We start from the raw sequence: 24926 nt of genomic DNA, 5'->3' as shown, positions 1-24926 counted from the left end.
CTTCCAAAATCCGATGTGGGGATGTGGTGCCTTTAAGGCGTTGGAGCCCTTGTCTTCCACTTTGCCAAACGTTTATGTCTTTCCTAATGAATTGTCTTCTCATGGTATGTCCAAGGTATGATAGCCCCAATTTAGTTATTTTGGCTTCTAAGCACAGTTCAGGGTTGATTCACTCTATGAGCCATTTATTTGTCTTTCAGGCAGTTTGTAGCATTCATAGAATTCTCCTCGAATAGCAAATTTCTCTTCTTGTCAACAGGTTATATAGTGAGCATAGAAAAATCTAGCCACTGAAATCCTAGTTATGTTAGATTGGCATATTTTGCAGAGCTTGAATAAGTTACTTTTGTGAATTACACTCAGAAATCCCTGAGCAAGCAGGACTAGAATCCCTGGCTCTCTTTCATTGAATGTGATATCAGAAATAGTTTGGAGAAGAATGTTCACTGGGGTGTTATCAGTGTTCCAGGTGAGGGATGAACCTGCTGCCTTCACCCTGGTTATCACCCCGGGTTGCAGTCATTTAAATATATATGTCATTACCTCTTCTCCACATAAAGGTTAAAATTGCATCTGAAAGTTGAGATGGGAGCCAGGAGATTTTGGATGCTAGGTTTGTGCAAAGTGGCAGTGTTGCATTTTGCATTCCAACCTCAACTGCTGCAGTTTTTGCATTGGCTGGTATGGAGTAATCGTGAAACATGACAGCATGTGCTCTCTTTTTAAAAAGGTCTTTCAGTTCTCCAAGGATGTGTCATGGAACTGTTTCTGTTGCTCTTCCAATGAGAGGATATGGAAGCAATTTGTAATACGCAAAGAAAAGCACTGCACTCAGGCTTGTGGACCAGCCTCTGCAGGCAACATCTGCAGGCCATGATGTCAGATCTGGCTCCATCACAACATCAAGAGGGCTTATCGCTTAAGAGAAAGATGTGGCAGTTATTCCCCATGGTGCTTCTGACGTTGGGAACTGATTCCCAACTGCCAGCTGTTCTGCTCATAACCTTAAGCATCCATTGCTATGTGATGAGAGGACAGTTACTGGAAGAAAGTAACTAAACTCAAGAGTTACAGTTGGGAAGATGAAAATGTTTTGAATACCCTGTTTTTAAATGGCCTGTGCTAATCTATAGAGCATCACACACACAGCACACATGTGCTCCACTACTGACTGCTTTCCATGCCTTGTTGGCTGTCAAAAAAGACTGGAAATTATGTGAGCCACATCTTGTCAAGAGCTGAAGAAATCTGCTTCATGGGATTGAGAGAAGTGCTTTCTGATGCTGAAAGCAAAGCTATCTCACTTCCATTTTCTTCTGGCACTGTGACTTTTCTATTTTCTGCCCAGTTCTTTAAATGCTTTTCCAGCCCCATTGCTTGTCTCTATACCACATGCCTGATCATCCTTCCTCCTCCATGCTTTTGTTTTCTCTGCCAACCCAACCAAAAGCATTCATGTTCAGGAGAGACCCATGTTCTTGAATTATTTCACAGGTACATTCAGTGGATCCCTGAATAATAGGTTTGCCATTCAAGTTGACTCTACAAATTATGTTATCAGATGTACAGCAGACCTAAAATGTTTTAGGGCAGACGGAAAGTGTGAATGCAACAGACAGGGCTGTCCGAGCACATATACCTCACGAGTGGAGAAAGTACAGCTTATCTGAGCCTTAAAAATAAAGAGATTTTTGGGTCCATACCAGCTCGAAATTGGTACAAGCTGCAGAGGTTTTGCCCCGCAACGTCCAACTCATTCAATACTCCCAACCTTATTAAAATTCAGACCCAGTTTTAGCCAAATTTGAAATTGGAAGTGATACGACACCACTTTCAGTTGTATTGGCTATTCTGGTGTGTCCTTGAGTGGATGCAGCAGTCAAAAACCCTACTTCAGAGGTTGCTCACCCCATCATATATGGACACACATTAATAAACTATGGATGTTCCTGTTGACCACACTGTCCAAAGGAAAGCAAGCTTTCTATATCCTCCAATTGTCCAGGTTTTGCAAGGACAGCCCAGATGGACTTCTATCAGCCCGCTTTTCACTTGCTTTTAAAATGTCCCAATTTCTCTCTCCACCTCCCACTTTCCCCCTTTGTCCTCAGCTTCCTTCAGATGCTGCAAGTGAATTAAAAGTACAATATGTTGTTTGCATTCCATTAATTCAGCAAGAAGAAAATGAAAGAAGGTGGCAAAATATTGCCCTTCCAAGTAGGTTCAGGAAAATGCAATCTGCTGTAGTCTTTCCTACCTTATGATTTCTTTCTCATTAATAACTTTTGCCACTCTGATGTCACTCTGCCATGCTTGTCCTGGTTTTCATCTGTGAAATGTTGGGGGACCTGCCTTTCCCTCTATATCATTATTACTTTGGATTGACTCATTACCTGTAGGCATTTTCTGGCCTAAAACTGTTAGGTCCTTGGTTGTCCTCAACAAGAAGGACTCCAAGACTTCAGGCTGAGAGGACTTGCCTTGGGTCTTATCTGCACTGCAGAAATAAGGCAGTTTGATGCCACTTTAACTGACTTGGCTCAATGCTATGGAATTCTGTGATTTGTAGCATGTTGAATTTTGCCTTGAGAATGGTTCACCATGATTCTGGTGCTCAACACAACTGACGAGATGAACTCTGTAAAATGTGGGCAGAGCTCAAGTTAAATCAGTTCTGACCCTTCCACACTACACAATTATAGTACTTTGATCCACTTTATCATGATGACTGCATCTTATGGACTCCTGGGATTTGTAATTTAGAATGGGGTGTTTAGAATACTCAGTCAGAGAGTTGTAGTGCCTCACCAAAGTACATGGCCCAGGATTCCATAGGATGGAGCAATGACCACTGAGGTGCTATAACTGTGTAGTGTGGAAGGGCTTCTGGACTTCTGTTGAACTTTTTTTTTTGGAGGCCATTTCAGTGCAATAGCAAATCCAAACAAAGAGGAGGACGAAGCAACAAAAAAGCAATGGGTAGCTTGAAAGTATCAAGAACATCCTCTGGCTGGACAAAAATATCTATTGCTTTCATGTGCTGGTTATTACATAGCCTGGAGGTAGCTCTTCCTGTTTGTACAAAAGTGACATGATGCTCCCATTGGAGATCAAAAGAGGGATCTTTCTTTCTCCCCATGCTCAAATTTCCAAATGTAGTGCTGATTTTTATCTTCCTCTTATTGCCCAAGGTTTTCTGTGTTGAACAAAACCAACCTTGTTGACTGTCCTTTCCTTCCATTTTGGCCTTGGCTTGGCTAACTGGAATTCTTGCATACAGAAACAGCTCCGTAGGAATTAATTTATTGTGTACATACCATAAAATTGATAAGAGCTGGAGGGTATCCTTCAGGCCCGCTAGTATGACCCCCTACTCAGTGTGGGAAATATAGAGCTAGAATATACTCATCCTGCTTCTGTCTAAAGTCTCCCACCAGCCCACTAGATTTCATTGATTAATTACTCCTATCCTCAATTTTTTCTCTCTCTGTGTTGTACCAAAACATATTCTCCTGCTCTAGCAGATGGCCTCTGTGTTGGTGGCAATGTGCATCTGCTCTGGGTTTTAGCTTGCATTTTAAAGGAACTATCCAAGATGCTGAACTGCCTCACTGACATGGAAGCCACCAGCCAAAATCCTTCCATAACTTAAGCCAGATGGCTCTAGTCCTGCCCTCCAGGGCAGCAGGGAACAAGTCCTTTTCTATCTCACAGCTCTTCAGTTATTTGAAGAATGCCATCAGATCCTCCTCAGTCTTACATTCTGTGGGCTGAACATACCCCTTTCCTTAAAATCTACCTTATCTTTCAATGCTGCACAATTACTGTTCTTAAGATACATGCCATTTGTTTCATGTGCATGCACACACATAATGGTCTGTTACAGACTGCCAAAATAAAGCTGCTTCGGGTCTCTTTGGAGGTATGCTGTTTAAATGATGCGTGCATCCTAAGAATCCGAAAGCTGCACCAAAGCTGCCCTCCAGTGCTTAGGAATGGAGTGTGGCTTTGGCGCGACCTCCGGACTCTTAGGACCCATGCATCATTTAAATAGCATACCTCCAAAGAGACCCGAAGCAGCTTTATTTTGGCAGTCTGTAACAGGCCAATAACTTCCCACTTTGTAGCACACCATACTTTTCACAGGTATAAGAATGTCACAGGTTGCAGCCTCTCTTGAGGGTATAACACAACCTCTTGCTCAAAAATGATGACTGTAGAAAAAAGCCTTGTCATGTCCATGTGAAAGCTTCCTGAAAACATTGACAGGGTTCTTAATGTACACTACTTCTATTGTTTATGGCAGGACTTGTGCGGTGCTACCACCTGTGACACCTTGGGAATGGCAGATGTTGGCACCATGTGTGATCCCAAACGCAGCTGCTCAGTCATTGAAGATGATGGTCTTCCTTCTGCTTTTACCACAGCTCATGAACTAGGTAAGGATTTCCCTCTTTGGCAAAGATAGTCAGATGGTCCAACCTGTGTTCTTGGTAATTACCACTTTATTTAATGTCAGTTTCTCTCCATACAAGGACAGCTCTGACATTGGACAGAATGAGGTGAGCATCTCAGGTAACAGATGTGGGGTAGGGGCAGGGGAAGAGTACACTCCAAGCTACCTGGTAGCCTCAAGCATGAAGGAAGAAGATCTTGTCCCATTGTAGGTGATGAAGTAAAGGTTCAAATCTTGGTCTGGTCAGTTGTCTGTATGTGAAATTGGAAAAGATTCAATTCTTTGTCTCAGGCAATGATATGTCTTTGGACCATACCTGAGCTATCTGGTATTACCAGGGCAACAGTATGAGTGTCATAGCAATTTCTATTCTGATTCCTCAAGACTCAGTCCTGCTCCCTATAGTGGAAGACAGTGGATTCCATATTGGGCAATGGTAATTCCATTCTGAGTCTGAGACCTTGTCTGTACTGGCTGGTAAGTCCAGGGCCAAATCCCGGAACATTATGCTCTGGAACTGGCCTTGGTTTGACCATGAAGTGGTCACATGTACCAGACCAAACCAGGAGCAGTGTCACAGCATTATTTGCATGGGCCAATTAGGCTGACATCACATTGGCATGGCTTGCCCATGCCCCATCCCCAGAGTCACCTCTGCCATCCCTTACCTGCAGGAGATTCATGAAGAGGCCTCCTGGCATTGTGCTGCTTCCCCAAAGGGTGGGCTCACCTATGTGACTAAAGAGAGGAGAGGGTAGAGGGACACCCTGATTGTGTCATCATGATCTATCTCCTTATTGGTTGCATGTGCAAGCCTAATCTCTGATCATGGAGTTCCTGCAGGTTAGGAATGTGGCGGCAGTGATGCCAGGTACAAGCCATCCCCTTTCACCACACTGTGTTGACCAGGACTTCTCATGGCCTTGCTAACTCTGGGGCAAAATCACATTAACCAGGGAAGCCCATGGTATTTCGCTGGAAGTTACTATGTAATGTGGAAACAGACAGCACTGGTGTTGGGGTTAGCATGGTGGTTTTTGCCTATACAGGAACTCTCCATTGTGCTGAACCTGTTTTAATGACTGAGGCTCATCTTCTTGGATGACTCCAAGAAAGGTCAGATTAAAATCCAGAATGGTTTAACTGCCCGACTTTGACATGGAAACTATCAGTTACTATGGACTCCCTAAGAGCTTTTTAACTGGAGGTGCCAAGGGCTGAATTGTCCAAAGACATTTTCCTGATTGAGGCGAAGAAACAAATGGCACATCCTCCCTTTACGGTTCCTTTAATATTGGCATCCTCCTCCATCACACATGGAAGTAGCAAGTAGGGCATGCAGGGCAAGCTGCACAACATGCTTTTCTACAGCATTGGACTGTGACTCTGGTGACCAAGGTTCAAATTCCTCCTTAGCCATGAAACCTACTGGATGACCCTGGGTAAGTCGCACTCTCTTAGCCTCAGGGGATGGCAATGGCAAGCCTCCTCTGATCAAATCTTGCCAAGGAAATGCCATGATATGGTCACCATAGGGTCACCATTATTCAGAAAGGACTTGAAGGCATGTAACAACAACAGCAAGCATCATAATTCTATATCTTAATATCTGCCATCCGAGGCAATTGTTTCAATGTGCATCAAGCCAAGTAGAGCCAGTCCTGGAGCCCTTCCACACTACTCAGTTCTACACTATTCACTGCATACTTCAGCTGCCATGTTTGCATCCAGTGGTATCCTGGCGCTTATAGTATGGTGAGCCACTAGAGCTCTCTAACTGAGAATTCTAAGTTGTGTTGTTGTGTGCCTTCAAGTAATTTCTGCGTTATGGTGGCCATATCACATGGTTTTCTTGTTTTGTTCAGAGGGGGGTTGCCTTTCTTCTGATGCTGATAGAGTGTGATTTGCCCATTGTCACTGAGCAGGTTTCCATGGCTGAGCAAGGGTTCAAACCATGATCTCCTTCCAATGCTCAAACCACTATGTTACACTTGCTATCAAATTCAAAATACTCTTCCTTAAATTGCAAATCCCAGGATTCTGCCGTGGCAGGTAGTATTACCATGGCAGGTAAAATCGAAACACAGCACTATAGATGAGATGAGTTTTAACATTTAAATCAGGTACCACAACTCTGTCTAGGAGAGCCAGGCTACATGTTACATTCACTTTGTGAGACTTGCCTGGGTTTGTTTATTGAGATTTTTGAAAAGCCCTTATAGGTAAGGAAAGCAGGAGGGTGTAAAGACAGAAAGAAGGAACAACTCTATCCACCTCTCTCTCTCTGCTGTTTAACACTTCTTATCTCTATAGCTGCTTCCTGAGGCAAACTGTGTAGATATGCTTGCTAGCCCTTCTTCATAGCAGTGCCCTTTGGCTGGCACTTGAGCTAGGAACTAGGAACTTTAAGAAATGAAGGATCTAAACCTATCATGAACAGGATATGCTCAGGTCCTAGAGTTTCCTGCAAGTTCCAAATGGAGTAGAGAGGCACAACATTGGCCTCTGTGATTGGTACAAGGCCTGTTGGTTGGCCTTGTAATAGAAACACAAGAAGATTGGCCAGAAATACATGACTACTGTTACATTACATTTCCTATTGCTGGCTGTAGCTCAGATGTCCATTTCAGATCCTGATTGCAAAAACTTTAAGTTGGAGAAACCATGTGCTCCAGGCCTGAATTATGATATGGCTGCCTGACAGACAGGACAGGACACAGGAAATGCTTTAGAAGCAGTGATCCCCAAACTGTGCCCTTTAAGAGATTTTGGACTTCAACTCCCAGAAGCCTCAGCCATGTTGGCCAATAGTCTGGGATTCTGGGATTCTAAATCTCTTAAAGCGCAAAGTCTGGGGACCACTGCTTCAGAGCCAGGCCACATTATTTGTACATTTAGCCCAGAATCTTCAATTTTGATTGGCCAGAGCTCTTCAGAATTTCAGGCAGAGAGAATTATTTTCCATAATCTTCTACATGATCTATAAAAGCACACAATCCAAACTGGCATGGAACATGGGACCTTCTGCATGCAAAGCAAATATTCTACCAATTGCCCACGCTTCTTCCTGGAATGAAGACCTTGATGCCACCTCTGTATGTGTCCATTCAGGTCTGTGTTTCTGTGGCCACATCAACCTGATTATACCAATGCAGGTAGAAAGGATGGTGGTGAACATGGGGACTTTGAGAGTGTGGCTCTCCAGACTATTCCTCTGTCTAAGGCTCTCTAGGCTTTTAATCCATCACTGTTGCAGCATCTAATCAATCAGTGCCTGTGCTTTGCATCTGTCTGGTTTTGCATGTTCCCTTTCAAATGTTTGCCAGACCATTCTTGGCTTCAAGTCTCCCTCCATCATCCTGTGGCTAAGGAAACAGCCACTTAAACCAAAGCCACAGCAAAGAGGCTGGCCCCATGTCTGCGGTTGCCACCTGGGGAACAGATTTCCTTAGGGAGGTGGTGGTGGAGGTGATTGGTTCCTTTCTTCCCCTCCTTCCTTTTTTCCCAAAAAAGAAAAGAAAAAGAAATTGTCTTGATCTATAATTAGGAGAGAGACAAGTGTGCTGTTTAAAATAACTTAGAACGCTTCATTCAGGAAGTTTAGACAATAGCAAAAGCTTCCCAAAGAGTTTTCTGGGGAAGCACCATCCTGCATTGGGAAGTTACTTTTTTAGAATTACATCTTTCATATTGCTCACCAGCAAGGCCAAGGACCCTGCTGGAGGGTTATGTGAGTTATGGTCCAAAAGTAATTTTTCCAAGATATCTTTGTATGTGTGTGAGAGAGACAGAGAGAGTACATAGATTTGGAATTTTATTCCCATTGCTGCAGAGAGGTTTGACTGGAACTGCTGGAAACAGCTGTTAGGAGGAAGACAAGTAAGCCCAAGCTATAGCAGAGATTCCTGGCTCTGCTATAGCTTCATTTCCCATGCTTCAGAAATCCTAAAATAACTTGTCATGGCCAGGATGCATTGGATACACACCTAGATCCGGAAAAGCCTGGTGCCAAATTGTCAACAGGATTTACAGCCAAATTGCTTGATTTTTTATTTGGAGAACAGGAAGAGGCTTAGGGTTTCCGATTAGCACCACAACAAATCCTGCATTCTTGGATGCGATTCAGAAGCTGTCCCACGGGCTGAAATAGGTTCAGTACCGAATTAGATTTTCCTTGCCAGAATGGGATGGCTTGCAGTGCCCATGTTTGTCACGTGTGTGACTGTAATATTATTCAATGCTGGTGGCTCATCCATTCAAATGGATCAACCCAGATTAAAGGGTCTAGCTCAAACATTGTCTGAGCTGCCAGACTTTGCAATGGGGTCTGACTATATGGTTGCTGCAGCATTCGCATGTATGAATGAAGTCAGTTAAGATAATGATTTGATGGCTGGTAGTTTGGATTGCAAAACTGGCAGTTTTAATACTTAAAATGTATTTTATATGTGGTCTGATGGGTAGAAAATGAATGCTTCTTCAAATGGCACCTGTTTGCCCATCAAGCATAGCATGGTGGCAGAAAACGGGAAGTGTGTATATGGTGGTGCAGGGTAACACAACCAAAAGAGATCAATTCAAAATAAAATCCAAATACCAAAGAGAGAAATTGTGATAGATGTATTAAAGGAAAGGGATGAAGAGAAGGTTCCATTATCTTGTTCTTAAAATAGTAGACCTAGTGGTGGTTGGTGACTTCCATGTTTGTAGGGTGATAAATCTTCCAGGTTTTTATCCAGGCTTTAAAAGAGTCAGCCGAGGTGTTAAACTGATTCCCCCAGATAATCTCAGCACTTTGGACAACTCCGGTAAAGTTTGAACTAAAGACTAGAATGGATTCACTGCCACCATGAAATGGATGCCACCAGATGCCACTGGAAAGAGATTCAGGACTGAGACTAATGAGAGTTCCTTTTCCACACAGAACATTTGGAAATATGGGAATGGCCAGCATATGGGATGTCTTTGAAAAGGGATTAGATAATTTAATGGTGGAAAAATCTGTCAATGGTTACTAGATCTCATGATGGACTTATGCTGTCTCCAGGTTCTGAGATAATATACTCTTAAAAACCATTGCTGCCGGAGAACAACAATGTGTGTGAAAACTGTTGTCTTCATGACAGGGATTCACTTGGCCACTGTGGGCAAAAGGATATGGCATCAGATGGGTGTTTAGTGTGATCCAACAAAGCTCTAAAACATTAGGAGGAACTTTCTGATCACAGGAGCTGTTCAATAGTAGGATAGACTGTCTTGGAGGTTGGTGGGTTCTCCTTCTTTGGGGGTCTTTAAATAGAGGTTGGATGGTAATCTCTCAGGAATACGTTAGCTATTCATTCCTGGAAGGCAAGGGGTTGGACTAGGTGGTCCTTATGGCCCCTTCCAGCTCTATGACTTTTCTTACATTCTTATGCCATGTTTAAGCAAGATGTGTAGTGAGGGTGGTGCTTGAATATTCAAATCTTGAAACGACAACTCAGCTGCCTGACTTGAATGCTCATGCTTTGGCCCATGTTGAGTTCAGTAAAATTTATTTTAGGTCTAATTTTTAACAGGAGGCTGTTCAGCTGTTCCCAGTGCATCTGCCGTCTGCTTTCAGATGTTCAGAAGGAGCCCAAGTATTGGAAATCTGGGCAGTGGGAGCTTGTTCCCAGGGTAGCCAGCGTGTATGAATAAGGAAATTATTTCTTTCTGCTCTCTCCCACCCACTTCTCCCTCGTTTTCTCAGGTTTCCTTCTCATGTCTTTTGGAAAGATGAGTGTCCACACACAAAGCAGATGGTGTGAATCTTGGCCAGCAAAATGCTGGCTTGCTGGCCTTCGCTGGCACAGACAGCATGCATCTGTTGTAACTTTTTCTGCCTTTGGGGGCAATCTGATCAGAACATGAGACGCAAGCAAGCCATGTAGCCAGGAAGGAGGATCTGAAGGAGCCACAACTGTACTGCATGTGTTTCCAGAACCAATCAGTCTCATAAGCATTAAGGGTGTAATTTATGGATTGTTAAAGAAAGATTAGAAAAGAAGTAGTAAAGACAGCAGGTAGGGCTGTCCAGTTTATGACCCACCAAACTAAACATAGCCTACCAGCTGTATTTTCTAGCTTGCTAGGTGACTGACACCCTCCAGTGTTTTTGTTTTTCTGTCTTGCTAGTACATCAAACATCATGCATTAAATGTGCTGTAATGGCAAATAACATTAAAGAAACAAATAAAAACACACAAAAAGAGATGAAAAGCTATTTCTTTAGCGTCGGCTATCATCCATCCAAAGCTTAAGCTCTCCTCCAAATTGTGGATCCTGGAAACTGCTCTGTGTGTGTTGTGTGCCTGGAAAAGTTACATTTTTAGCTCACAATTCCCAGAATCCCCAAGACAGCATGTCCACTGACTTGGAGGAACCTGGGTGTGGGGAGTGGGTTGTAATTCTTCAAGAGAGATGCTTTCCAAGTTTGCCCACATTGAAAATGCATGCTGCCAGCCAAGTGAAACATTTTGATGCACCCATTCTAGCTTCCCCTCCAAGCCTCCATGAAATTGGGAAGACACCAATGAAGACTTTTGGCCGTTGCTAATTTCATTAACCCAAAGCTTCCAGACTGTTCTCTCAATTTTCGGACTATATCTGTTTCTCTCTCCAGGTCACGTGCTTAACATGCCTCATGATAACGTGAAGGTCTGTGAGGAAATCTTTGGCAGGCTGAAAACTAATCACATGATGTCACCTACTCTAATCCAGATTGACCGCACCAACCCATGGTCACCTTGTAGTGCGGCCATCATCACTGACTTCTTGGACAGTGGACATGGTAAGCAGGGGATGCGGTGTAGGCAGGTGAAAGAGGGATAAACATCAAGTATGATAAAAGCAAGATCAGTAAAGAAGTGATCAGCAAAGTGGGGAGAGGGAAAAGTTGGTTATCAGTTTGGACATCAATTCTCACAATCCTCCAGCTCTACCTAGAAGACCCAGTTGCTGGACAGAAAAGGAACATCCTTATTACTTCTGGAAGAACAGTGTTTACCTGAATTGATATCCAGTGGGTTGTCTCTCTTTTCAAATGTTACATTTAGAGATCACATTTCTTCCATGATAGCACTCAAGGAAGTACCTATAATTTCACAGTGATCTTGCAGGTAGGACTGAGTGAACTGATGCTTATCTTCAGGCAGGACCTATGTTATTTTACTTCAGAACAGAGCTTGGAAAAGTTACAGTTCCCAGAATCCCCCAATCAGCATAGCCAGCGGTGAACAATATAGCTTCTTCAAGCTGTGCATCTAACCATATCCTACTCTCCCATTGGGAAGTGGTAGTGTAGTTGATTTGGAAACTAAACCTTTCAATAATCTCAGATACCTCAACTGGCTTCATTTATGTTTGGAACAACGTCAGATTCTGAGCTTCAACCTGTTTTCTGAAGAAAATGGTCAACTTCTATGATGTCTTCCTGTTTTGCTGATTTCTCTCTTGACTCTTCCAGGTGACTGCCTCTTGGATCAACCTACGAAGCCTATTGCATTGCCTGAAGAACTTCCTGGCACCAATTACAACCTCAACCAACAATGTGAGCTGGCTTTTGGTGTTGGCTCCAAACCCTGCCCTTACATGCAGTACTGCACCAAGTTGTGGTGCACAGGGAAGGCTCGTGGCCACATCATGTGCCAGACACGTCACTTTCCTTGGGCTGATGGCACCAGCTGTGGAGAAGGAAGATTCTGTTTGAAAGGTGTCTGTGTTGAGAGACATAACATCAGTAAGTACCGGGTGAGTACCTGAGTATTCTGTGCTGAGGATTCTGCTTGGGGTTGTATGGTGAGGTTCTACTGGCAGAGGTATAGATTGCTATACAATGAAGGTCCAAGTCATGGAAAGAATGTAGATGCATATAAAATTTGAGAAGAGACCTCATTTGTTTCAGTTACAGAATTGAGGTTGTAGATAATGGGCAATTTGGAGGTTTCTGAAACCCCATTCTCACAACCCCATTTGCTCTGGATAGAACTGGGCAGATCCTGTTGCCTCTGTACTGAATCTCCCCAGGTAGAAGTTCAAACTACTCTTTACCTTGATCGATGCAATTTGCCCCTCTGAAGTTTACATTTTCAGTATTGCTTTAAAATGGAGCCTCCTCTGTTGTCATCAAATTCACTTCTGCTTTTGTCAAAGGTGACATAACCTACAACCATTGGCCAACAGAATGGGTGCTTCCCCCCTCCTTAAAAAACAAACAAACTAGCAGCTGTGTTCACATATTCTGTCAACTTGTCAAATTGAAAAACCTCCAGGTGTGTGTGTGTGTGTGTGTGTGTGTGTATGTGTGTTGTGTGTATTTGGGTCATTATGGCAACCCTAAAACGACACCATCCTGGTTTTTTTTTTTTTTTGCAAGATTGGTTCCAAGGAGATTTGCCATTGCCTTTAACCTGAGGCTGAGAGAGTGTGACTACCCTGAAGTCATGGGTTTCCACAGCCTTCCCTCTGAATGCCAGCCTCTAGGGGTGGCAATCAAAGGGAAAGCAAAGAGGATGCAGAGATGGCATTGTGGTGGCCTCCCCTGCAAACAATATTATTTATTATTATTATTATTATTATTATTATTATTATTATTATTATGCTCTGCAGGGGAAGAGGCTGGCTGGCATTCGGCAGGAAGGCAAGGGCTTCAGAGGTGGCACTGGGCTTGAAGGGAAGAGGTTCCAAAGAGGAGGAAATGCGGGGCTGGAAGCAAAGGGGAAAGCCCAGGATTTCCTCCTCTTTGGTACCTCTTCCCTTCCCTTCCCTTCAAGCCCAATGCCACCTCCGAAGCCCTTGTCTCCCCTCCGAATGCCAGCCTCTTCCCCTTAACAACAACAACAACAACAACAACAATAATAAGTGTCGCTTGCAGGGGAGGCCACCAGAATGCCATCTTTGCATCCTCTTTCTTTGTTTTCCCTCTGATTGCCACCCCAGAATGCCATTTCTCCTTACATACACATATGTAGCAAAAGCATTCACACATATATCAATTTGCCAAATTGAAAGGGAAGCATATGTAGCAAAAGCATTTGTATATTCTGTCATACACACAAAAAAATAATTTTAAAAAATGCCACTTGCAAAAGTGACATGTCATGCCGGCAGCAAGCAAATGAAAGGGAAACATAGCACAAGTAGACACATTCAATATGTATCAACCTGTAGCACAAGCATGTGCATAATCTGTCAAAAATAAAAATTACAAAAAAGAGAGAGAGAGAAAAAGCTGCTTGCGAGAGGGGAGGCATGTTCTGCCCACTGCCCTCCCTCTGAGTTCCAATCATGGAGCAAAAAGATATAAATAAAATCACAAATGCTGCTGCCACTACTACTGCTGCTTCTGTTGTTGCTGCTTGTTGAAACATCCTTTTTTCACTGAGAACAAGAACATTTGTATGTTTTTTTTACATCACTACTCCTTTGGTAACATAGAGAGTGTTGAGCATGGTAGTCAGCTAGTATCAAGCATAGCTAGATGGTAAGATATGATACATGGGAGTTACTGGTTTTGGAAACTAAGGCTAGGGAGGGTTGGAGGAATTGGATAGAATAGGTCAAATGACACACCAGGGGTGATGGGTGTGGGTTTCATGCCCTCTTAACCCAATCTACTCTTTTAGGTGGATGGCAATTGGGGGAAGTGGGGACCTTATGGCCAATGCTCCCGGACCTGCGGTGGAGGAGTCCAGTTGGCCAAGCGTGAATGCAACAACCCATCTCCCACCAATGAAGGGAAGTACTGTGAAGGGCTTCGAGTTAAATACCGTTCCTGTGGGCTAGATCCCTGTTCTGATTCAGGTAAAGCTCTATTTGGTGTGGATTTGGGGGAAGGAGTAGGCCAAGAGACCAGAGTGAATGTATTTTGTTTTCTTGAGCACCTGCAGTCTTGAAGCTAAGCAGATGTGGCACTGATGAGTGTCAGAGCTTGGACAAGTTACTTTTCATCTCCAGTGCCCAGAAATGACTAGCATCAAATCTGGCAGATGCAGTCTCTTCCCCCAGTTATGAATATTCCAAGATCTGATTGACCTTTTGGATGAAAAGCTACTTCTGACAGATCCTGGGAGAGGAGGCTATTGAAAAGAAATGCGTAAGAGATGTGAGATTACATTTAGAGCTTTGTGTCTAACTTAGGTCTCTTGCAACAGACTGCACTTTTACTACCAGGAAGAATGGATGCTATCCACTGTGTTTGCATCATCATTTTACTTCTTGATTTAATTTTAAGTATTCTTAAGTTTTTCCTTAAGAAATACTTAAGTCCTTCTCAAAATGCATCATCAAGCTATGGAATTCTCTGCCACCACAAAGAGGGGAGTTATTAACTAATGAATCGATTAATTAGTATTTGTCTGAATTATTTTTAGATAGCCTTCCTCTGAAGAAAGCATAATGCTAGAGAAGGTATTAATAAAATCAGTGCAAACTGCTGGCTGGGATGCCAGAGGAGTGATGAATCCGGTCTGAGTTGCACCCCAGACTTTAAAAGCGCAATTCAAATTGCTAGTGCCCATCCCCACGATAGATTCAGCATCTTGGATAGTGCTTTTATACTTTAGACTAAATCCTGGAGCAGATTCACTGTTCCACTGGCACCTGCCATTCTCCAGGTGAATGAAATTAATGGTTCTGAAAACATATCACTCAGTACAATATCATTGCAAAATAAGGAAGAGCAGCTGAAACGAGCCAGACAGACTAGAACCATACACTATCCTTCAAGCATCTGGGCAGATGAATAAGCCTTCATCTGGTAGTGAAATGCTCCAGAATGTCAGTGACAGTCAAACCTTATTCAAACCTTTCCATCTCAAAGGGAAGGGCATTCAGAAGCAAGAGCTGGAAATCCATTTCTAGTTTTGAATATTTGGGGTTTTAAAACACATTAAACAATGCAGTGACACCATGCAACCATTTAAGAAGTTGAATAATTGCTCTTAGAGTCTTCCAGGAGAGGTTGCTGAGCTTTCTCTTTGTTGTTGTTAACCACCCTCAAGTCGATCCTGACTCTGGATGAGACATCTCCAAGACTCCCTATCTTCCACTGCTCTGGTTAGAACCTGTTATTTCATGCCCATGGCCTCCTTAATAGAGTCCATCCATCTAACATGTGGTCTTTCTTCTACATCCTTCCACCTTTCCTAGCATTATTGTCTTTTCCATTGAGTCATTCCTTCTCATGACGTGACCAAAGTATGACAACTTCAGTTTTGTCATCTTGTCTTCCAGGGACATTTAAGGCTTGATCTGTTCTAGGACCCATTTGTTTGTCTTTCGGGCTGTCTATGGTATCCTCAGCACTCTTCTCACCACATCTTGAATGAATTGATTTTCCTCCTGTCCACTTTCCTCACTGTCCAGCTCTCCTAACCATCCCTGGTAATAGGGAAAACAATGGTCTGTACGATTCTAACTTTTGTGCTCAGTTGTATATTTTTACATTTTAGGATCTTTTAAAACTCTTTCATAGCTGCCCTCCCCATTTCTAGTCTTCTTCTTATTTCTTGACTGCAGTCTACCACTCTGGTCAATGTTTGACCCAAGGTATGGGAACTCTTTTACTATTACAATTTCTCATTGTCTAGGTTGAATCTGTGTAAATCCTCTGTGGTCTTTATTTTTGTTTTCTTTATGTTGAGCAGTAAGCCTGCCTTTGCATTTCTTTCTCTGATTTTTCTTAGTAGTTGTTCCAGGCCTGCAATATTTTCTGTTATCCGCATATCGCATATCAGTGATATTCCTCCCTCCTATTTTCACTCCACCTTCTTCCATTTTCCAAGCCTGCTCTTTGTATGTATTTTCTGCATACAAGTAGAGCAGATAGGGTGAAAGGATGCAGACTTGCCTGACCCCTTTGCCAATTGGGAACCATCTAATTTCTCCATATTCTATTCTAACAGTAGCTTCTTGTCCTAAGTACAGATTTCTCATCAGGACTATCAGATGTGGTGGCACTCTCATGTCTTTAAGAGCATTCCATAGCTTTTCATGATCTAAGTCTAAGGCTTTGCTATAGTCAATAAAACACATGCTGATTTTCTTTTGGAATTGTTTGGTGTGTTCCATTAGTCATCGTATGTTTGCAGTGTGATCCCTAGCACCTCTTCCATTTCTGAACCCTTTTTGTACCTTTAGGATTTCTATCTCCATGTTTGGTTGGAGCCTGTGCTGCAGAATTTTGAGGATAATTTTGCTTGCATGGAGAATTAATGCTACGGTCCTATAGTTGCTGCAGTCTTTTGTGTCTCCTTTTTTGTGAATTGCGATTTTGTGTATATTAAATGTTTCCAGTCTGTTGCCCCCAGAAAAAGGGCAGTCCAGAAGAGTGGGTGGTGGGAATTGAGGACATAAAAACAGATTGGAAGGCCTCATAATGGTCCCAGGGCTTGACTTTACCCACCCTTGTATTAAGCAACCATTGCAGATAAAACCAGACATCCATTTCAATACTTTTCAACAGGGAGAGTTCACACACTGAGCAGAGGGGCCTTGTGTATTTCTTCCTATGTGACATAGCTCTTTGAATGAGCTTTGAAAAAAATTGAATTCCTGAAAGGAATTGTTTTCTCACAGTTCCAGGAAAGAGCTTTCGGGAAGAACAATGTGAGGCTTTCAACGGCTACAACCACAGTACAAACCGGCTCACTGCCACAGTCTCCTGGGTTCCCAAATATTCTGGAGTTTCTCCTCGGGATAAGTGCAAACTCATCTGTCGAGCCAATGGAACAGGATACTTTTACGTCCTGGCGCCGAAGGTGAGTGAAGACACAGTAACCTGGTAGTAGTTATTGATGGTTGTTATCATTGTCTTCCTCCTTCCTGTCTTCCTCCTCCTCCTCTCCTCCAGCCTGGTAGTGAGCCAGGCCTCTGCTATTGATGGGTTTTAGAGTCCTTGTTAGCATAATGACCTAAAGTTAACAGATGTCCAGTGGCATAAAAAATTCATTTGTATTAGTGACCTTGTGGGATAACTTTTGCATTTGCTCTGCAGTTTGAGGCTGGGAAAAGATATGAAGCCTGGGAATGGACTGGGGGAGTGAACCTGCTTGTACAGTTCTCATGGCAGTAAGGGAAGAGATGAGTCATGCTGACACACTGATTTTCTCTCCTTCTGCATTATATAACCTTTGGGAGCCTATTTTCCATTGGCCTTGTCAGGAGGGTGTGTGGGTTATACCTGACCATTGCCCAGCAATGGGGATTAGAATAAAATTGCTAGCCAAGGGATAGATCTGGGTAGAATTTGTTCAGGGGCCCATTGGTTGTGATGGGATGCTGAACCCTATTTGATGAAAGGGCTGTAATTTTGCCTTGGTATATATCATCTGTTGCATCATTTACCACCAATAAGCTTATGCTATAGAAGTAGTATGCAGTAGTGTCCAGCAATGAAGGAATCTTTCGGGAGGCCTGGAACCACAGCCACTGCCAAAACAAGGCATTAGCTTCCAGGCATTAAGGGTATCAGTCTTGGGATGGTAGAAATTCTAGGTGCTCTGCTCTCTTTCAGTCCAAAGAGAATGGTACCCACAATTCCTCTGGGGCTTAATAATAATAATAATAATAATAATAATAATAATAATAATAATATGTATCTCAGCTCTCCCTGTATTGGATCGAGGCAGGATGTCTTATTTCCCCCCTGATTCTCCAGTGGACCTTAGTTTACTTTCAGGTGCTTACTAAGTCCACAATGAAAATGGCAGATATATGCTAGCAATATACACAACATACAGCAAAGCAGAAAGTTCAATTTAAAGTCAGGTCATAGGATCTAAGAACAAGGGGCATGTTGGAGCGGACTGTTACCGATCAGTAGCCCCTGGGATGTCCACCAGCAGGACACAAGTGTATCTCCATGCTGTTTCATGTTCCCCAGCAGCAGATATACAGAGAGGCACACTGCGTCTCATACAAAAGGTATATATTTCACACCATCCTGATTAGCATTGTTGAAGTCTCCAACCTCCATGATTTATCCACTCATTTTTGGGGTGCCAGTGCAGCAGCGCAGTTGCACACCAGTGCAAGGAAGCACCACTAGGTCTATGACTGTTCACTCATTCACATGGAGTAGTTATTAGCTTTGTTTACTTTGATTACATGTGTATCTGAACTTTCCACTAAAACATAGCACTCGGGGGTGTGTGTGAAAGGGTTAAAAGCTAACAGTGTTAAGGTAATCACATAACAAAAATTGTTTAAAGGGCTAGGAAAAGATGTATCTTTTCACTTTTCCTAAAAGTAGAGTAGAAGAGTGAACTGATTCCAGTTCCAAGTAGAGAGTATACCTATCATGGAATGCATTGGTTCAGAATGTCAGCTTCCATCCCTTGGAATGGCTCAGCATACTGTTTGCAGACAGTCTTCTCTGGGCATCTCAGATAGCTAAGTCAATGCTGTATGAGGAAATGGAATGGTATATGGCCCTATATGACTAAAGTAACATTTAATGTTCTTACTCTGCCTTGGTGATTTTCAGGTTGTGGATGGTACACCATGCTCTCCAGATTCCACCTCGCTATGCGTCCAGGGGAAATGTATCAAGGCTGGTTGTGATGGGAAACTTGGTTCCAAAAAGAAGTATGACAAATGTGGAGTGTGTGGAGGAGACAACAAAAGCTGCAAAAAAGTCTCTGGCCTGTTCACCAAACCCATGTAAGTGACCAAATCCTTTTTGAGCAGTCGTCTAGCTACCTTTAGAAGACGCTTAGTAGAAGAGCACACATTTGCTTACAGAAGGTCCCAAATTCAATCTCTGGCATCTTCAGGCAGGTAGAGAAGGGAAAGACCCCATCTTCAAACCTTGGAGATACTGGATTCTGTGTAAAGCACCTTTGGAGTGCCTTACACACTAAGACATAATGAATAATTAATAAAAAGAGCTACCCACTCTTAGAGCAACAGGTTGAGAATAACTGCTACATGCATTTTTGTTTAACCTTCTTGGAGAGGACATCACCTGTGTTATACTGGGTCATCTTTGCATGGGTGGTGGGTGAGCTGCCATTTGCAGTTCCCATAATGCCATGGGGTAATGCTTTGTGGGAAGTATTGGGGGAAGTTTCAGTGGGTTCCTGATCACACCAAGTTTCCTGACACTGATTGGAAGGTCATAATTGGTGGACCCCTCCTAGAACATTGGGCACATGGCTCTTGCCAGAGGATGCCCAATTGATTGATTAATTTATTGATTGATTGGCTACACCTTTAAGCTGTCTCACTAACCAGCCTTCCCTGGGCAGTGTACAGTATATTAAAAATATAAAAAAGAACAGCATAAGAATAAAATAGTAACCAGAGAAAACAGAATATTAAACCTAGATACAACTAGCAGCAAGGAATAAAAGGATTACATTATATAAATCAATTTAAATCCAGCTGGAAGATGAGAGAGCAAAGATATGAATGCACTCAAGGAATTGGTAAAATACTTGGGACCAAAATTTTCACTTGGGACCAAAAATATCTTATTGCAAGCACAAGGCGAGCTTTTCTGGGGAGAGTATCCCACAGTTGAGGCACCACCACTGAAAAGGCCCTGTGTTGATACCTGGAGTTTGGAACAGTTACTGTTCTGGACATTTCCTAGGATCCCTCAGAAAGCTCGGCAACTGGCCATGCCGGCTGAGGTGTTTGGGGACTGTAGTCCAAAAAATAACTTTCCTAAACTGAGTTGACACTAGCCTTGACTAGCTTGAAAGTTGCATTTCTGAGAGATTCTCCATATGAGACCTCTGACATGTGATTTAGCTAGCTGATATCTGAGAATGTCTTTGTTTCTTAACCCTGCAAGGCATGGCTACAACTTTGTGGTGCTCATCCCAGCTGGTGCGTCTAGCATCGACATCAGACAGCGGGGCTACAAGGGCCTTATCAGTGATGATAACTACCTAGCTGTGAAGAATGCACATGGCAAGTACCTCCTGAATGGACATTTCATTGTCTCAGCTGTAGAAAGGGACCTCATGGTCAAAGGCACCGTGCTGCGTTACAGTGGGACAGGGACAGCTGTGGAAAGCCTCCAGGCCTTTATGCCCACCCAGGAGCCACTGACCATTGAAGTGCTGTCTGTTGGGAAGATGACTCCACCTCGGGTGCGCTATTCCTTCTATTTGCCCAAGGAAATCAAAGAAGACAAGTCCATGTACCGGAAAGATGGGAAGCGCCCACCAGTTCTCACCAACAGCATCCTTGGCCTCTCTAACCGCCTGGACATGGGCCGGCCGGATTACAAACGGCCCTCGTTCAAATGGGCCACCACCAGTTGGGAAGACTGTTCTGTTACCTGTGGCAATGGGCTGCAGAAGCGCATGGTGATGTGTCGTGACACCCTCGGCCAGCTAGCTTCTGCTTGTGATGCCACTCAGCGGCCCATTGATATCCGGATATGTGGAGACCCATGTCCCAGCTGGGAGGTCTCGCCTTGGTCGTCGTGCTCCAAAACCTGTGGTAGGGGGTTCAAAAGGCGGATGCTGAAATGCACAGGGCGGGGTGGTACCCTGTTGCCCCGGGATCGCTGCAACCTCAGAAAAAAGCCCCAGGAGCTGGACCTCTGTACCCTGAGGCCATGTTGACCAGACTGAATCCATTTCTGACCTAGGTGTAATGGGGCAGCATTTTGGTTTTTGGTGATACCATGGTGGAAAGTGTTAAAAAAAAGATGACCTAAAAGGCCTCTGGGGGAAGGAAAGGGAGTCGATTGAGTGGAGGGGTGGGGTCTGTTACATAGCACATTTGAACAAACAAAAGGATTTTAAATAGTAAGAAAAAGAGAAAGAAAGAGAGAGAGAGAGAAAAGGAGAGGTTGCCAGCAATATGAGGCTGAGTAGTGGAGTTTGGAGGATCTGGTCACTCAGTGGTAAAGCAGGAATAAACAACTACCTCGAAACCACCCCAAACTCTGTCACAGCCTAGTGGTGCATTTTGGAGTCCTGAGGAGAAAGAAAGCCAAGATCAGAATTTGAAGAAATTGCCGTCAGAGATGGACCAATGACAGTCATTCCTAAGAACTATGGCCCCAGTCTCATTCAAAACAAAAAGGGCTCATCTCTTATTTTCTGGAAGGGGAAGGTAGAAGTCAGCCTTCCTCTCCAGCACCCAAGTCTTATAGAGGACTGTAAGGAATCACCATTATACACCTGCAACAAAATTTAAGGTTTAACAACTGGTACCATGTGGTACCTCCAAGGCCTACTGGCTAGTGGCATCCTAGCCCTGATGCATTGCGGGTATCTTGGCACACATTTTGTTTGTTTGTTCTTGGCACTCATGGTTTTATGAAGGACTGACAGCCAGTCACTGTTTGGGAGCTTTATTTTTGTTAGCATTTATGGACCAAACAGTATACTTTAAAAAAAGAAAAGGTGCTTCATCCTGTGTTCTCTTGGTCCTTCTTGCCTGACATAGGGCCTGAACAGACAGGCCAAAATAAAGCTGCTTCGGGTTACTTTGGAGGTATGTTGTTTAAATGACACATGCATCTTAAGAGGCCAGAAGCTGTGCCAAAGGTGTGCTCCAGGCCTGAGGACTGGAGCATGGCTTCTGGCATCTTAGGATGCATGCATCATTTAAACAGCATACTGTACCCCCAAAGTGACCTGAAGCAGCTTTATTTTGGCCTGTTTGGGCCCTTAGTTGCCCATTTCCCTTGTTTCCTTCCATGATACTGTGCCATATATTGTGGAGTGGAAGTACATTTCATCCTTCCACCCTATAGATTTATTCCCTCCCTCCCTCTGCAATTATCTTAAAACCACATGCCTTCTAAATACATTGGTTTGTCTGGGGGTCCCCAAAGACTGCGGTAATCCTATGCAAAATCCCTGTGAATATGAACTTCCCTTCATCTATAGCATTTTGCAAATTTGCCCAGTCAACTATGTACTGTGCAAGCAAAATCTTATGGGTCAGGTTGATGATCACTGTATGCTACTTGAACAATCTGATGCAGGGTGAGTGGGTATGCTAAGTATGATGCAAAAGAGACTATGGATAACCTCACCACGGTGGTTTTTAGTAGAGTGGTAATGCATCTTAAAGTTTTTTCTCTTAACTGTGCTGGAAAGTAACGGTTATTGCTTTACAAAAGGCAAAGTGTAGTCCACATACTGCATGTTAGCCCAAGGCCCTTTTTTCCCAGACACGCCACACACAACCTTCCCAAACAAAGTAAAACCGTTTTGCTTTAAAAAAAACAACCAAAGGCTGCAGCAAGAATGGTTTTGCACTAGAATAAGGTGCAGACCCTTGGTTCAGCGTGTGCGTGTATATAGGGGAGCTTTTGTTTTCTTTTGTTGGACTGGAAATGAAGTTCTGATTGTTCCCAGTTTTGAAAATAAAGGGGAGAAGAAGATAATATTTCTCTCATTGCCCAGGTGGACAGTGTCTTGTTGCGTAAGGCTACTTATCCAAGTTGTGACTTGCTGAGCTAAACATTACCTTGCTGTCTCCCCTGTTTATGAAGTAAGGCATGTTGGACAAGGATTCTGTGCTGTGCAGGCATGGTGTTTGTAGGGAGTAATTTTAAACATATGTGAGGGTTTTAGCACCCTGTCAGGGCTCAGCCACACTAGGCCTTCTAAAAACAAAAAAACACATCTTCTATCTACAGATGACCACGATATTTATTTGTGGTACTGTCCTGGAAGACAAGTCAACTTGCAGAGGAAACTTTGGCCTGATACAGACAGGCCAAAATAAAGCTGCTTTGAGTCACTTTGGAGGTATGGTGTTTCGATGATACATGCGTCCTAAGAGTCCAGAAGCTGCACCAAAGCCACGCACCAGTCCTAAGGACTGGAGTGCAGCTTTGGTGCAGCTTCCAGACACTTAGGACGCATGTATCATTGAAACACCATACCTCCAAAGTGACTTGAAGCAGCTTTATTTTGTCCTGTCTGTATAGGGCCTTTATATATACAGGGAAGTAGAGGATAGAAGTACCCATGTTTTTTGGCAGTCAACTCCCCTACACCAAATACTCTAGATACTGACTTGACTTATGGAGTAAGTATCTATCTGGAGCTGCTACTATCACCAACCTTAACTATTTCATCCTCAAGTGCAAGGACAAATAATTAAAGTAGTTTTCGTCCCACTGTGGGGGGAAATGAATATCTCTTGGAGTATTCTCCCCATATTCAAACATTTTGAAGTGTTCAGGAGTTATTCTGCAAACAAAAACATCTTTTCTTGCACAAAAAGCTGTGCAATTCCCCATTTTCTGAGCAGAATTTTTGAAAACACAGAAACACATACAGTTGGTGGGCATAGACAAACTGTACAGGTCTGTCCCAGAACCACCATGCCTTAAATTTCAGTTCACCAGCTGCTGTTTTGTACCTCTGGTAACCACAGATGATCGATCAATCACCACGATATTTCTTCATGTAAAGATTACTATTTATTTATCCAGGAAGAAATGATGCCAAGGACTTCGTTTCTATATCTGCCACATGTAGCAAAGAAAACTCTTCTTTTCAAGATGGTGCTCATTCAGTGAGTATTTGAGGGAGGGTTCCTATTGACTGAAAGTGGTAGCATCCTACTCCCTCCTTCAAGATTGTTTACAAGATTTTAAAGGTGTAATATATGCAAAAGGGACTATGAACCAAGACAAACTGGTCTGTTATTCTGCTTGTCCATGCCCAAGACAGTCCAAGTAGTTTGGCTGAAATAAGTGCATTAGCAATGCTGCTAAAAAAACAAACTGAGATTGGGATCTGGCTTTTAGGATTCCCCCTATCCTTTGAGATCCTGTGAGGAGGAAGCTCATGAGAGCATGATGTTTACTTTGCAAAAATATGGAGAAAAGTGCCTGGTTGGAATAGAATGGGGGTGAGGGATCTTTGGTCCCCCAGATGTTTTGGGTTACCGACTGCATAAACATTGGCCACAATGGCTCATGCTTCTGGGAGCTGCAATTTAAAACATTAGAAGGGCCATAGTTACCCCACTCTGAGAGGAGGACCTTCTTAGCTGATATTTCATTCCAGTTGCCCTAAATAATCAGTCCTCCATATTAACAGATTCTAAATCCATGGTTTCAACCATCCACAGATTGAAAATATTTAAAAATAAATCCCATAACATAAACACTGATTTTGCCATTTTATATAATGGACACATGGGACTTGAGCATCCACAGATTTTGGTAACCATAGAGGATCTTGAAACCAAACACCAGCAGATACCAAAGGCCCACTCTATTCCCAAAGTGCTTGACTACAGCCATCAGAAATCTAGATATCTACAGTATGTGAAAATATAATCTGCCTAGTTTAAATCAATTCTGGGATTGATTACTCATGCTGCAAATACAGTTTTTTAATGTTCCATTATAACCGGGAATATCATAATTAATACATTTGAGACTTGTGCATATGTTTTTCTCTCTCTCTGACACTTTATCATTTTCATGATCATTTCTGACTAGACAAACCCA

General features: G+C 43.1%; 1 protein-coding gene across 1 annotated transcript in view; it reads left to right on the top strand.

Annotated features, from left to right (window-relative positions):
- Nucleotides 1-23252, top strand: part of LOC149307010 (A disintegrin and metalloproteinase with thrombospondin motifs 15-like) — a 45497-nt gene extending 22245 nt beyond the window's left edge. Inside the window, exons 2-8 of the mRNA XM_089538241.1 lie at nucleotides 4307-4439; nucleotides 11100-11267; nucleotides 11943-12226; nucleotides 14101-14278; nucleotides 17054-17235; nucleotides 18963-19138; nucleotides 20277-23252. Of these exons, the coding sequence (XP_089394367.1) occupies nucleotides 4307-4439; nucleotides 11100-11267; nucleotides 11943-12226; nucleotides 14101-14278; nucleotides 17054-17235; nucleotides 18963-19138; nucleotides 20277-21057 (1902 nt within the window). The 3' untranslated portion in view covers nucleotides 21058-23252. The remainder of the gene's footprint in view (nucleotides 1-4306; nucleotides 4440-11099; nucleotides 11268-11942; nucleotides 12227-14100; nucleotides 14279-17053; nucleotides 17236-18962; nucleotides 19139-20276) is intronic.
- Nucleotides 23253-24926: the final 1674 nt, after the last annotated feature.

Source organism: Sceloporus occidentalis, unplaced genomic scaffold (assembly GCF_023333645.1).
Source record: "Sceloporus occidentalis isolate IW3139 unplaced genomic scaffold, rSceOcc1.0.p SCAF_9, whole genome shotgun sequence".
In the NCBI taxonomy this organism is placed as follows: domain Eukaryota; kingdom Metazoa; phylum Chordata; class Lepidosauria; order Squamata; family Phrynosomatidae; genus Sceloporus; species Sceloporus occidentalis.
Note: the sequence above shows the minus strand (reverse complement) of the source record. Positions and strands in the feature narration are given on the sequence as shown.